This window comes from Physeter macrocephalus, chromosome 5 (genome assembly GCF_002837175.3).
Source record: "Physeter macrocephalus isolate SW-GA chromosome 5, ASM283717v5, whole genome shotgun sequence".
Taxonomy (NCBI): domain Eukaryota; kingdom Metazoa; phylum Chordata; class Mammalia; order Artiodactyla; family Physeteridae; genus Physeter; species Physeter macrocephalus.
The window spans coordinates 47,610,679-47,622,572 of NC_041218.1; the positions used below are offsets into that span (position 1 = coordinate 47,610,679).

General features: G+C 39.4%; 1 protein-coding gene and 1 pseudogene across 1 annotated transcript in view; one reads left to right on the top strand and one right to left on the bottom strand.

Moving 5' to 3' along the window:
* Positions 1 to 1,006: 1,006 nt before the first annotated feature.
* The window catches only part of PLEKHA8 (pleckstrin homology domain containing A8), a 114,467-nt gene continuing 103,579 nt past the window's right edge, over positions 1,007 to 11,894 (bottom strand). The window contains exon 14 of the mRNA XM_055084939.1: positions 1,007 to 1,313. Coding sequence (XP_054940914.1) covers positions 1,122 to 1,313 — 192 coding nt within the window. The 3' untranslated portion in view covers positions 1,007 to 1,121. The remainder of the gene's footprint in view (positions 1,314 to 11,894) is intronic.
* LOC112066910 (protein FAM32A-like) lies at positions 4,181 to 5,444 on the top strand (annotated as a pseudogene).

Below are 11,894 nucleotides of genomic sequence, written 5' to 3' on the forward strand. Positions count from 1 at the left end.
AGCCTGTGCTCCGCAACGGGAGAGGCCACAACAGTGAGAGGCCCACGTACCACAAAAAAAAAAAAAAAAAAAAAAAAAAAGACATCTTGATTTTCTGTACACTTTAAAATGGCTAAAATGGTAAGTTTTATATTATGTATATTTTACCACAATAAAAAGATTAAAAAATTTTTTAAATTACGATTAAAGAATGCCCCCCCGCCCCGAATCCTGATTTTATTTTACTTTTTCTAAATTTAAGATCTAATTTTTTGGGAAATGAAAATAAAAAACTTATCAGAAGATATTTGGATACTTAATTAAGATGGGATCATGGATGACTTAGAAACAATAATTGATTACCTATTTAATTAGAGTCACAATAAAGCATTTAAAAACAAACATAGATGGTAACAGGGTTTTTTAAAAAATCTATGTTCTTTCACAAGTGAAGAACCTTGGTTCTTTTTCTTCATTAAATAATCAAGAATATAGTTAAGTCAACATAAAGCACCGGAAATTATTCTGGTAAAACCCAGAATCTTTGGTTACACAGCAGGTAATGATAACCTTTCCATTGTAGGCTGAGGCATTACTCAGTAAATCAAGGCAACAAACCTACCAAAATTGGGCAAACTTTGCGAAGATTTTAACACATTACAGAGCTACTTTTCAGACTCGAGTATTATAAACTAAGGCAAATAAAATGTAATTTCCAAGTTCTGTTTTTCATTATCCTTTTTCCTATTCTGAAACAGACTGACATTTTACTTTAGAACAGATCTTGGGTGGGCTGCAAGGTCAAAACTAATTTTATTATAACACTAAGATGTTATCTATGTTAACATGCAGTGCATTAATCACTGCTGTTGGCAAATGAATCAATACGTATTTTTAAAAGTTCTCAGTTGCCACCTTTAATACAGTAAATGTCGATAGTTATAACCCACATAAACAAAAGTCACTGGGGCCCTCAATAAATCATGAGTGTACAAAAGGGCCCAGAAACTAACAAACAAAAAAAGTCCAAGAAGTACTGCCTTAGGATAAATTTATTCCTTTTCCTTGGAAAACAAAAGCACATTTACAGTTGTACATCTATTTCTGATAAAAACCCTCTAGAAAGTGGGCATAGAGGGAACCTACCTCAACACAGTAAAGGCCACATATGACAAGCCCAGAGCCAACATCATACTCAGTGGTGAAAAGCTGAAAGCATTTCTTCTGAGATCAGGAACAAGACAAGGATACCCCCTCGTGCCATTTTTATTCAACATAGTCTTGGATGTCCTAGCCACAGCAATCAGACAAGAAAGAAATAAAAGGAATCCAAACTGGAAAGGAAGAAATAAAATTGTCACTGTTTGAAGATGATGTGATACTATACATAGAAAATCCTAAAGATGCCACCAAAAAAAAACTACCAGAGCTCATCAATGAATTCAGTAGAGTTGCAGGATACAAAATTAATATACAGAAATCTGTTGCATTTCTATACACTAACAATGAACTATCAGAAAGAGAAATTAAGGAAACAACCTCATTTACAATTGCATCAAAAAAAATAAAATACCTAAGAATAAACCTGACTAAGGAGGTAAAAGATCTGTACTAGGAAAAGTATAAGACACTAATGAAAGAAATTGAAGATGACACAAACAGATGGAAAGATATACTGTGTTTAACCCTCACACTCATGGTCAATTAATCTATGACAAAGGAGGCAAGAACATACAATGGAGAAAAGACAGTCTCTTCAATAAGTGATGCTGGGAAAACTGGACAGCTACACATAAAAGAATGAAATTAGAATATTTTCTAACAACATATACAAAAATAAACTAAAAATGGATTAAAGACCTAAATGTGAGATCAGAAACCATAAAACTCCTAGAAGGAAACATAGGCATAACACTCTTTGACATAAATCATGGCAATGTTTTTTCAATTTGTCGCCTAAGGCAAAGGAAACAGAAGCAAAAATTTAAAAATGGGAACTAATTAAACTTAAAAGCTTTTGCACAGCAAAGGAATCCATTGACAAATGAAAAGACAACCTACTGAATAGGAGAAAGAACTTGCAAATGATATGACTGATATGGGGTTAATATCCAAAAATGTATAAATAGCTCATACAACTCAACATCAAAAAAACAAACAACCTGATTTAAAAATGGGCAGAAGGGGACTTCCCTGGTGATCCAGCAGTAAGACTCCATGCTCCCAATGCAGGGGGCCCCGGTTCAATCCTTGGTAAGGGAACTAGATCCCACGTGCATGCCACAACTAAAGATCTCACATGCCACAACTAAAGAGCCCACATGCCACAACTAAGACCCAGTGCAGCCAAATAAATAAATAAATAATTTTTTAAAATAATAAAAATAAAAATGGGCAGAAGACCTGAATAGATATTTTTGCAAAGAAGACATACAGATGGCCAACAGGCACATGAAAAACTGCTCAATATCATATATCATCAGAGAAATGCAAATCGAAACCACAATGAGATATCACCTCACATCTGTCAGAATGGCTACCATCAAAAAGTCTACAAATAACAAATGTTGGTGAGGATGTGGAGAAAAGGGAACCCGAGAACACTGTTGGTGGGAATGTAAATTGGTGCAGTCACCATGGAAGACATTATGGAGGTTCCTCAAAAATCTAAAAATAGAACTACCATATGACCCAGCCATTACACTCCTGGGTATATATCTGAAGAAAACAAAAACACTAATTTGAAAAGATACATGCACCCCAGTGTTCACAGCAGCACTATCTACAATTGCCAAGATATGGAAGCAACCTAAGTGTCCATCAACAGATGAATGGATAAAGATGATGTGGTGTATATATATATATATATATATATATATATATATATATATACAGTGTAATACTATGCAGCCATAAAAAAAGAATGAAATTTTGTCATTTGCAGCAACATGGATGGGCCTAGATGGTATTATGCTTAGTGAAATAAGTCAGACTGAGAAAGACAAATACTGTATGATATTTCTTATATGTAGAAGCTAAAAAACAAAACAAGCTAGTGAACATAACACAAAAGAAACAGACTCACAGATAAGAGAACAAACTAGTGGTTATCATCAGTGGAGAAAGGAAAGGGAGGAGGAGCAAGATAGAGGTAGGGGACTAAGAGGTACAAATTACCGTGTATAAAATAAATAAGCTATAAGTATGTATTGTACAGCATAGGGAATATAGCCAATATTTTATAATAACTCTAAATGGAGTATAAACTTTAAAAATTGTGAATCACTATGTTGTACACCTGAAACATGTAATACTGTAAACCAACTATACCTCAATTTATAAAAAGCACATACAGTTGTATTTCTTTGTCATTATTATTCCTAGTGTAGCCTCAATAACTCTTTTTTTTGGGGGGGGGTATGTTGTACGACATTCGGGATCTTAGTTCCCTGACCAAGGATCAAACACGTGCCCCCTGCTGTATTGGGAGCATGGAGTCTTAACCACTGGACTGCCAGGGAAGTCCCAATAACTCATATTAATTAAACTTTAAACCACAATAATTAACTTCCATTTATAATGACCCAAAGATGTATCCTCTCTGTAGCATATGAAAATAAGAAGCAAAGTATATAAAATTAAATAGTGGTTACTAGTCAACATTTTGGTATTCTAACTTACCTGGTTGTATGTACCAGAAAGCCAAACCAGCTTAAGCAAAAAGGAAGTACACGGGGTCCGGTAACTGAGAAGTTTAGGAGTTGAATAACTGGCGTGGTTGACTCTAGCTGCTCAAATAAAGTCACTGGGCATCTGTCTCTTTTCATCTCTTGGTTCTGTTTTCCTCTGAGCTGGCCTTGTTCTTCAGAGCCATCTGCCTTCTCATGATGAAAAGAAAGTCCCTAGCAGTACTAAGCTCACATGATCCTTAGTGTCTAACAGCTCAGAAAATGGGGATTCAGATCATCTCTTTTAGTATCTGATTATTCTCCCTAAAAGGTCCTTAAGTAGCTCTACTTGGAGCAGAAGCCCATCCCTGGGCCAATAGCTGACTCCAGAGGTCTGGGATACTCCAAATGCTCAGCCTGGACCACCTGCCCACCCCTGTGATCATTTAGAATAGGGAGCAGGTGTTCTCTGCCCCAAGCATGAGGCTCACTGTTTTCATGAAAAGGCAGTCTTGAAACTTAAGCAGGGCACCATGGAGGCCTACGAGCAGATCCAAAAGGAGCCCCTGAAGCTGAAAGGCATCGCAGAGCTCAGAGTGACTAAGCGGAAGAAGAAAAAGAACAAAGACAAGGTGAAACTCCTGTAAGCGATGGGAACGAGCAAAAAGAACGAGAAGTGGCGCAGCCTGGACAAGCGGACACTGGCCCAGGTGGCCTCTGAGGAGAAGCAGGAGAAATGGCAAATGGAAAGGATCCTGAAGAAGGCATCCAAACCCCACAAGCAGAGAGTAGAAGACTTCAACAGACACCTGGACACACTCATGGAGCACTATGACATTCCTAAAGTTAGTTGAACAAAGTGGCCTCCGCATCCGGGGTACGGAGTAGCGTCGAGGAGAAGCAGAAGAGGCAAAGGTGGGGCTATGTTTGGTGCCTTTGGCATTTTCTAGAAATATTCTCTTTCACACATCCTTACGTCTTCTGCTTGAGACAGTGCTTTTCAAAGCTGTATGTCCTCATTCTGGAACTTGATTAAAGTAAGGCTGTCCTTTTACTCTATTTTGATTTCTCGGTAGGATGTAGAAGAGAAAGCTTTTTAGCTTGGAAAGTTTACCCAGAGATTAAGGTTATTTCTGTGTAAGTGCTGTGGAAAAGTGTTTTGACCCCCGAGTTGCATCTGACTCTTTGACAGCCAGCCAGCTGGCTTTGCCTAGATGAAACCAACTCCAGAGGACAAGGAGCTAATGCCAGCGTGGCCTGCAGCATGTAGACTGCTGTAGGGTCCTGCAAGGGCTGCCTTTCCAAGCTCCCTCTAGCTTGGGGCTCATGCTCTCCCGTCCAGGGTCCAAGGAAGCCACTTGTAGCTTCGTGGCCTTCAGACTACCTCCTCAGCCACCTGGCCTCTGAGACAATGTGGCCTGGGAAACAGAACCACCACCTAAGGCAAGGATGGAACGTACGTCTTGTCCCTTTCTGAAGCTGTGGCCAGTGTGTAGCCTCTTCCCCCAATGTTCCCATTCCAGACATGTCTAGTGGGTGTTGCCATGGCAGACATTGCCAGTTGAGCACAGAATTCTTTGTAATGGAACCCAGACACAACCTGCCTTCTTACCCTCCACCCTGGGCTCCAAGCAGCTCCCCGTATTTATTCAGAGTTGGCCCATAACGTGTTTGGCTTTCCTGGCCTCAGGACACCTCAGGGGTGATGGGACCAACGCAGAGCTCCAGAACAGACAGACATGGGTGCAGTTGGAAGGAAGGATTCAGGTTCCCATGCTGGAGAGCCAGGATCTTTGAGGGCCTATGTGTACCCACCAGATGAAGATCAAATTGCATATGCTATTGGGAGAAAGTGTGTTGACATAGATGCTGAAAGAATAAGAAAGTCAGGAAAGAAAAACCAAGTGTTGAGTTTGGGACTGTCATATGTGAAAGGCAAAATAAAACAAAGAAGTTATTAAAAAAAAAAGAAAAGGCAGCCTTGTTTAGTGGAAAGAACACTAGACTGATATTCAAAATACCTTGGTTTTGCTTCTGGCTCTGCCACCTCTTAACTGTGTGACCTTGGGCAGGCAATTTCACTTCGTCAGACACCAGTATTTTGTGGTATAGAATGAATGGGTTGGATTAGATGATTCCAGATTTAAATGTCTATAAATGTGTTTCATTAATTCAGAAAGAATCAAGGTTTATTTGTCTGTTTGGGGGCTCAAAACAAGATGTAGAAGTAAGTTCTAGTAGTCCTAGTCAATAACAGAAACTTATTCAAGCTAGGTTAAGCAAAAGAAAAAAAAGTCAGGAGAACTTTGTACAAAAATCCAGAGTATCTCACAGAACCTAAGGACAGAAGTTGACGTCACAAAAGCCAAGCAACAGGAACTAGAAAACTACCAGGAACTATTATTTTCTCTCAGTCTCTGTCTCAGTCTCTGTCTCTCTCTCTCCCTTCCTACCTCCCTCTTGCTCTCTCTCTCTCCAACCAGATCATTTTTTCCCCCTTTTCCCTTTATTTTGCACATCAGTTCTGTTCTCCTCTTTAAATGTCTACTTTCTCTGCTTCTCCCGGCATGTAGATGAGAATGGTTTTCCATGAGGGCAGCTTCTGCTCTTCAGTTTCCATAACCCTCATTCCAGCTAAAAGGTACAACACAATCATCCCTGAATCTCACCTCCAAGTATGATTGCCTCACCTCAGGTCAGGTGTCCATTCGTGGCCAGCAAAGCAGGGTCATCAATCATAAACATGGCTGCCTCATGGAGATGGAGATGTTCTTAATGAAATGGGGGTACTGAACTGGGAAGACACCCCTAAAGGTATCTATTTCAACAGGGTAATTTTTTTTTACAGACAAGTGCAAGGTACTATTGTTAAGAAAGAAGAACTCAACAAGAAATAACAAATGTCGGAGAGGATGTGGAGAAAAAGGAACTTTTGTACACTGTTGGGGGGAATGTAAATTGGTGCAGCCACTATGGAAAACAGCATGTAAGTTCCTTAAAAAATTAAAAATAGAACTACCATATGATCCAGCAACTCCATTTTTGGGTATTTATCTGAAGAAAATGAAAACACTAAATTGAAAAGATATATGAACCCTCATGTTCATTGCAGCATTATTTGTAATAGCTAAGACATGGACGCAGTCTAAGTGTCCATCAATGGATGAATGGATAAAGAAGATGTCATACACACACAGACGTATATACACACACAATGGAATTTTATTCAGCCATGAAAAAGAAGGACCTCTTGCCACTTTTGACCACATGGATGGATCTTGAGGACATTATGCTAAGTGAAATAAGACAGACAGAGAAAGACAAATTCCATATCATCTCACTAATACGCTGAATCAAAAAAACAAGTAAAACGGCTCATAGATACTGAGAACAGATTGGTGGTTGCCGGAGGTTGGGGGTGGGGGTGGGCAGTGGGTGAAATGGGTCAAAGTGTGGTCAAAAGTACAAACTTCCAGTTATAAAATAAATAAGTCCTGGGGATGTACAGCATGGTGGCTTCAGTTAATAATACTGTATTGCATATTTGAAAGCTGCTAAGAGAGTAGGGCTTAAAAGTTCTCATTACACACACACAAAAATTGTAGCTACATGTGGTGAATGATATTCACCAGACTTATTGTGGTGATCATTTCACAATACTTGTATATATAGAAATCAAATAATTATGTTGGGGCTTCCCTGGTGGCGCAGTGGTTGAGAGTGCACCTGCCGATGCAGGAGACACGGGTTCGTGCCCCGGTCCGGGAAAATCCCACATGCCGCAGAGAGGCTGGGCCCGTGAGCCATGGCCGCTGAGCCTGCGCGTCCGGAGCCTGTGCTCCGCAACGGGAGAGGCCACAACAGTGAGAGGCCCACGTACCGCAAAAAAAAAAAAAAAAATTAAAAAAATTAAAAAAAAAAATTATGTTGTACACCGAAAACTAATATAATGTTATATGTCAATCATATCTCAATTTTTTAAAAAGCAAAAAGAAAGAACTTTACAACTATAAGGCTTTTAGATAGTAAACATGAGTTAAAAAAAAACTTCTTGGAAGGCGATGGATTCATAGACTATAGGAAACTGAGCATGAGTCATAATAACACCGTTTTAAAAACGCAGTAGGAAAAAAAACACAGTGGGAAGTGTAACCAAAAGTATAACATAAATAGTTTTAGGGTCTTGTATGATTTATATATATTTGGCAATGAGGATTCTGAGATATCAATATGTGGCTCTGGTGGTATTTCTTTTCTGAACTCAATTAGAAAACCAGATGGATCAATTTCCAACAGCAGCTCCCAAGCTAATATGTTCTGATCCCACCTCTTAGAAGAAAGGCCATCTGACGGAATGCCCAGATAGAATCAGAAGGCATTTCATACGGATATCCTCATTTCTGGTCATACCTCTTATAGTTATTTATAAATAAATATTTATATTATATATAGAGAGAAATAAATCTGGAGATTGCATAGAAATGGAATCATGTAATAATTGTGGTCTTTCGCGTCTGGCTTCTTCCATTTAGTACAGATATGCCACATTTTTTTATCCATTCATCATTTGATGGACATTTGGGTTGTTTCCACCTTTTGGCTATTGTGAATAGTGCTGCTGTGAATATTTGTGTATGAGCTCTTGTTTGAACACCTGTTTTCAATTCTTTTGGGTATACACCCAGGAATGGAATTGCTGGGTCATATGATAATTCTATGTTTAACTTATTAAGAAACTGCCAAAATGTTTCCAGAGCGGCTGTACCATTTTACATTCTCACCAGGGTTACATGATGAGGGTTATAATTTCTCCACATCCTGGCCAACATTTCTTTTCCGTTTTTTGACTACAGCTAACCTAGTGAGTATGAAGAGGGAATCTCAAGGTGGTTTTGAGTTGCCTTTCTCTAATAGCTAAGTTCTTAGGGTTTTGATTGCACAGAAAAGATTGTTTACTCTCAGAGGCATGGATTGTACCTTAGAGGTTTAATATTCTCAGGGCTGAGAACATAGTAGGTGATTTAATCATTACCTGTTGACAAATCTTTCATCTGGCAAACATTTACAAGCAGATTTCTGGGATTCGTGTGAGCTCAGCACCAATCAAAAAGAGTTCTCTTTAGCTTCAGGAGGTCAAAAGGTCAGAGCACATGGATACATTCTAAAGACTCTATGACAACAGGCCCCTAAGAAGGCAAATTCACACCTCAACATGATGCAGCAATGGAAGCTTTAGAAGCAATCGGATCCACTGCACCAAATGGTGGCTGAAGGTCAATTACAATTAAAATCGGTATTGGCTTCTGTTTTCATCTCCCTTTTCATTTTTAATAAAATGTGTCTTGGCAGAAATCTCTTAAAGCAGATGGGTGCCCACTTTGTAGAGGTGTTTGGTGGGTTAATGTGAGCCAAACACTTCATGATGATAAGACGTCTGCTGCAACTGAAGAGTCAGGTGCTCTTATTAATGAGACTTTTAATTCTGAGCATTTACTCCATGCAAGATCCTGTCCCAGGCAATTTATTAATAGCTGAGAACGTAATGCGCAGCTTTCAGACATTATCTCAATCTTAATAAATAGCTCTTTCCTCCGCTGCAGCACTGGTTCTGTCTGGGCTCAGATCTGAGCTCTGCCCCTCACTAGCTATGAGATTTAACCTCTGTGAACATCAATTTCCTTATCTGTAAAGATGGAAATTAAAATGTCCATCTCTTAGGTTGTTTTTAGGATGAACTAGGATAAGCTGGTTAACTTACTACAATGTCTGATACCTGGAGAGAAGTTAATAATGTTAGCTCTCTTTGCCTTCATTTAGAAGTAGGGATATTATAGATATTATTTCTCCTACTTTGTAGATGGGAGAAGTGAGGCACAAGCCTCACAGTGAATGAGTCATCATCCTGTCTTCCCAGCTCACAGCCATTTCCAGCTCCCTGAGGACTGCACCCTGAACCAGGGTGATGGACCACAGCAGTCATGTTTGTACCACAGGCATGGCCTTCAGGTCATTGCTGACTGAATTGAGGGAGACAGACATGGGATTAAAGTGGGCCAATCAGATTCTTGTGTAAGAATTTGGAATTGAGACCAAGAGACAGAAAGTTAGAATCTGTATGTGGTTAGAACCGTGTCACATAATGTAGGATCTTGATGCCCCTATATTCTGGTATATGGATGGGGGAGTGCAGAAAGTTGGTCCTCAGAGAGAGAAGAGGGAAGTAGATGTGCAGAAAGAAGCAGCAATGAGAGCTGAGAAGAGACCCCAGTGGTTTTCCAGTACTTGGTTCTGGTATTTTCTGAGCCCAGCTCACACATTTTCCCTTGGATTCCATGAGACACCCACCTACAGACTTATAATAAATTCCCTCAGGTCACTTCTCGGAGTTTGGTGGGCAAGATTTTCACAGGCCACCAACTCCAGTGAGCAAGTGACTGAACTTTATTTTCTGTAACATAATTACATTTGAGTTCTCATTCCACCTGATGGCAGAAAAGCAATCAAGTTCAGGTCCAGGTAAACTCAGTCATTGCAGCGTTTTTTGGGCATTTTAGGTTTCACTCAATTCAGGGTATCTTCACACATTTCCTTCTCACCATAGTGTCATCTCCAGACTTCTTGGGCATCCTTCTTGCCATCAAGAGGAGGCACTTAGCCCATGCTCACCTCCCTGGAGAGAGGTGTAACCGTGGTGCGATGTATTCCACCTGCTCTGGGGTCATCATGTCCTTGCAGCCACTCTCCAGCCACCTGATTCTACACCACAGCCCTCTACAGTTCTTTGCTCACTGTCAGACATTTTTGTGCCCCTTTTAGGAACTCACTAGCGTCCAAATCTTTTTATATCTTTTTATTTTTAATAAAAATGGTTTTGACAAAATCTGAACAATCTTTAATCTGCAAGAAGTAGAGCCTTGTAGTTATTCTTCTGATTTCTTTCTAATATCTTGCTTACCACATAAACTTTGTGCATTGATCTTTTGGGGGGAGAGTCTTTGGAAACTTGAAATTCCTTTTTCTTTCAAAAACCCTGGCTGTTGTAAATCAAAAGTGTTAGATTTTAAGACTATTGTTTCTACTATAAATTTCAAGAGCCTAAGTTGGAACTAATCTGAGTTTTAAGAACCTAATTTGGAACTCAAATCCATTTGGCTGAGATACTGCATAGTGGTGACTTAACTGGGGAGGGCCAAGAAGTAACTTATAGGAAATGCACATTTTGTCATGCTGCATGAGTTTGCGTTGATTTCTTGATTATTGTGAGCTGGATAAACACTGGCTTCCCAAGAATGCTTTCCATCCTTCGACCCTGTCTGCCTTTTAGAATTTCCAGGATTATCTCCTCTGTAATGTTCCATCTGCTTTCCACAATCCTTGTGTCACTTGGTGCACAGATACTGGTGGGCACATGGAAAGGGTGAGCCAAAGTTAGACCTGCATTTGCAAGACCACGTGAAACCCAACGCTCATTCTCCTGAAGCCAGGCCGCTTTTAGAAAGAGAGGAGAGGAATGTCATTCCATCACGCATGCTTATCATTCCCCAACTTTGGTTTCAAACCATCTTTATACGCTGGCCCATGGAGAAACTTGCCATTAAATTCTGTTCTCTCACAGCCCTTATATAGCAACTGTGTTGAGGACCACTTCAGACATTCCAAGCTTCACTAAGACAGCAATTTCCTAACAAGAAAGCTAGAGTGGGGGAGCATCTAAGATTTCGTTGCAGCAAATTGGAGACCAGACAATATAATCAACTTATTCAGAATAGTCAGTGAAAATCAGCTCTATGGGATAGACACCACATTGTCATGCTTTAAATGCAATGCATCTATCAGTTAGGATTACAGGGGTCTTAGAGTAAGTATTCCCTTTGTTACTTCTAGGTCACGGGGCACAGAAAAGTAAATTTAATTAATCTTAATGATATAAGAAAAATATAATATACATACACATACATGTTTATCTAGACACATATAAGAATAAAAGATGAAGACCTAAATAGACATTTCTCCAAAGAAGATATACAGATTGCCAACAAACACATGAAAGAATGCTCAACATCATTAATCATTAGAGAAATGCAAATCAAAACTACAGTGAGATATCATCTCACACTGGTCAGAATGGCCATCATCAAAAAATCTAGAAACAATAAATAAAAATGGGCACAAGACCTAAATAGACATTTCTCCAAAGAAGATACACAGATTGCCAACAAACACATGAAAGAATGCTCAACATCACTA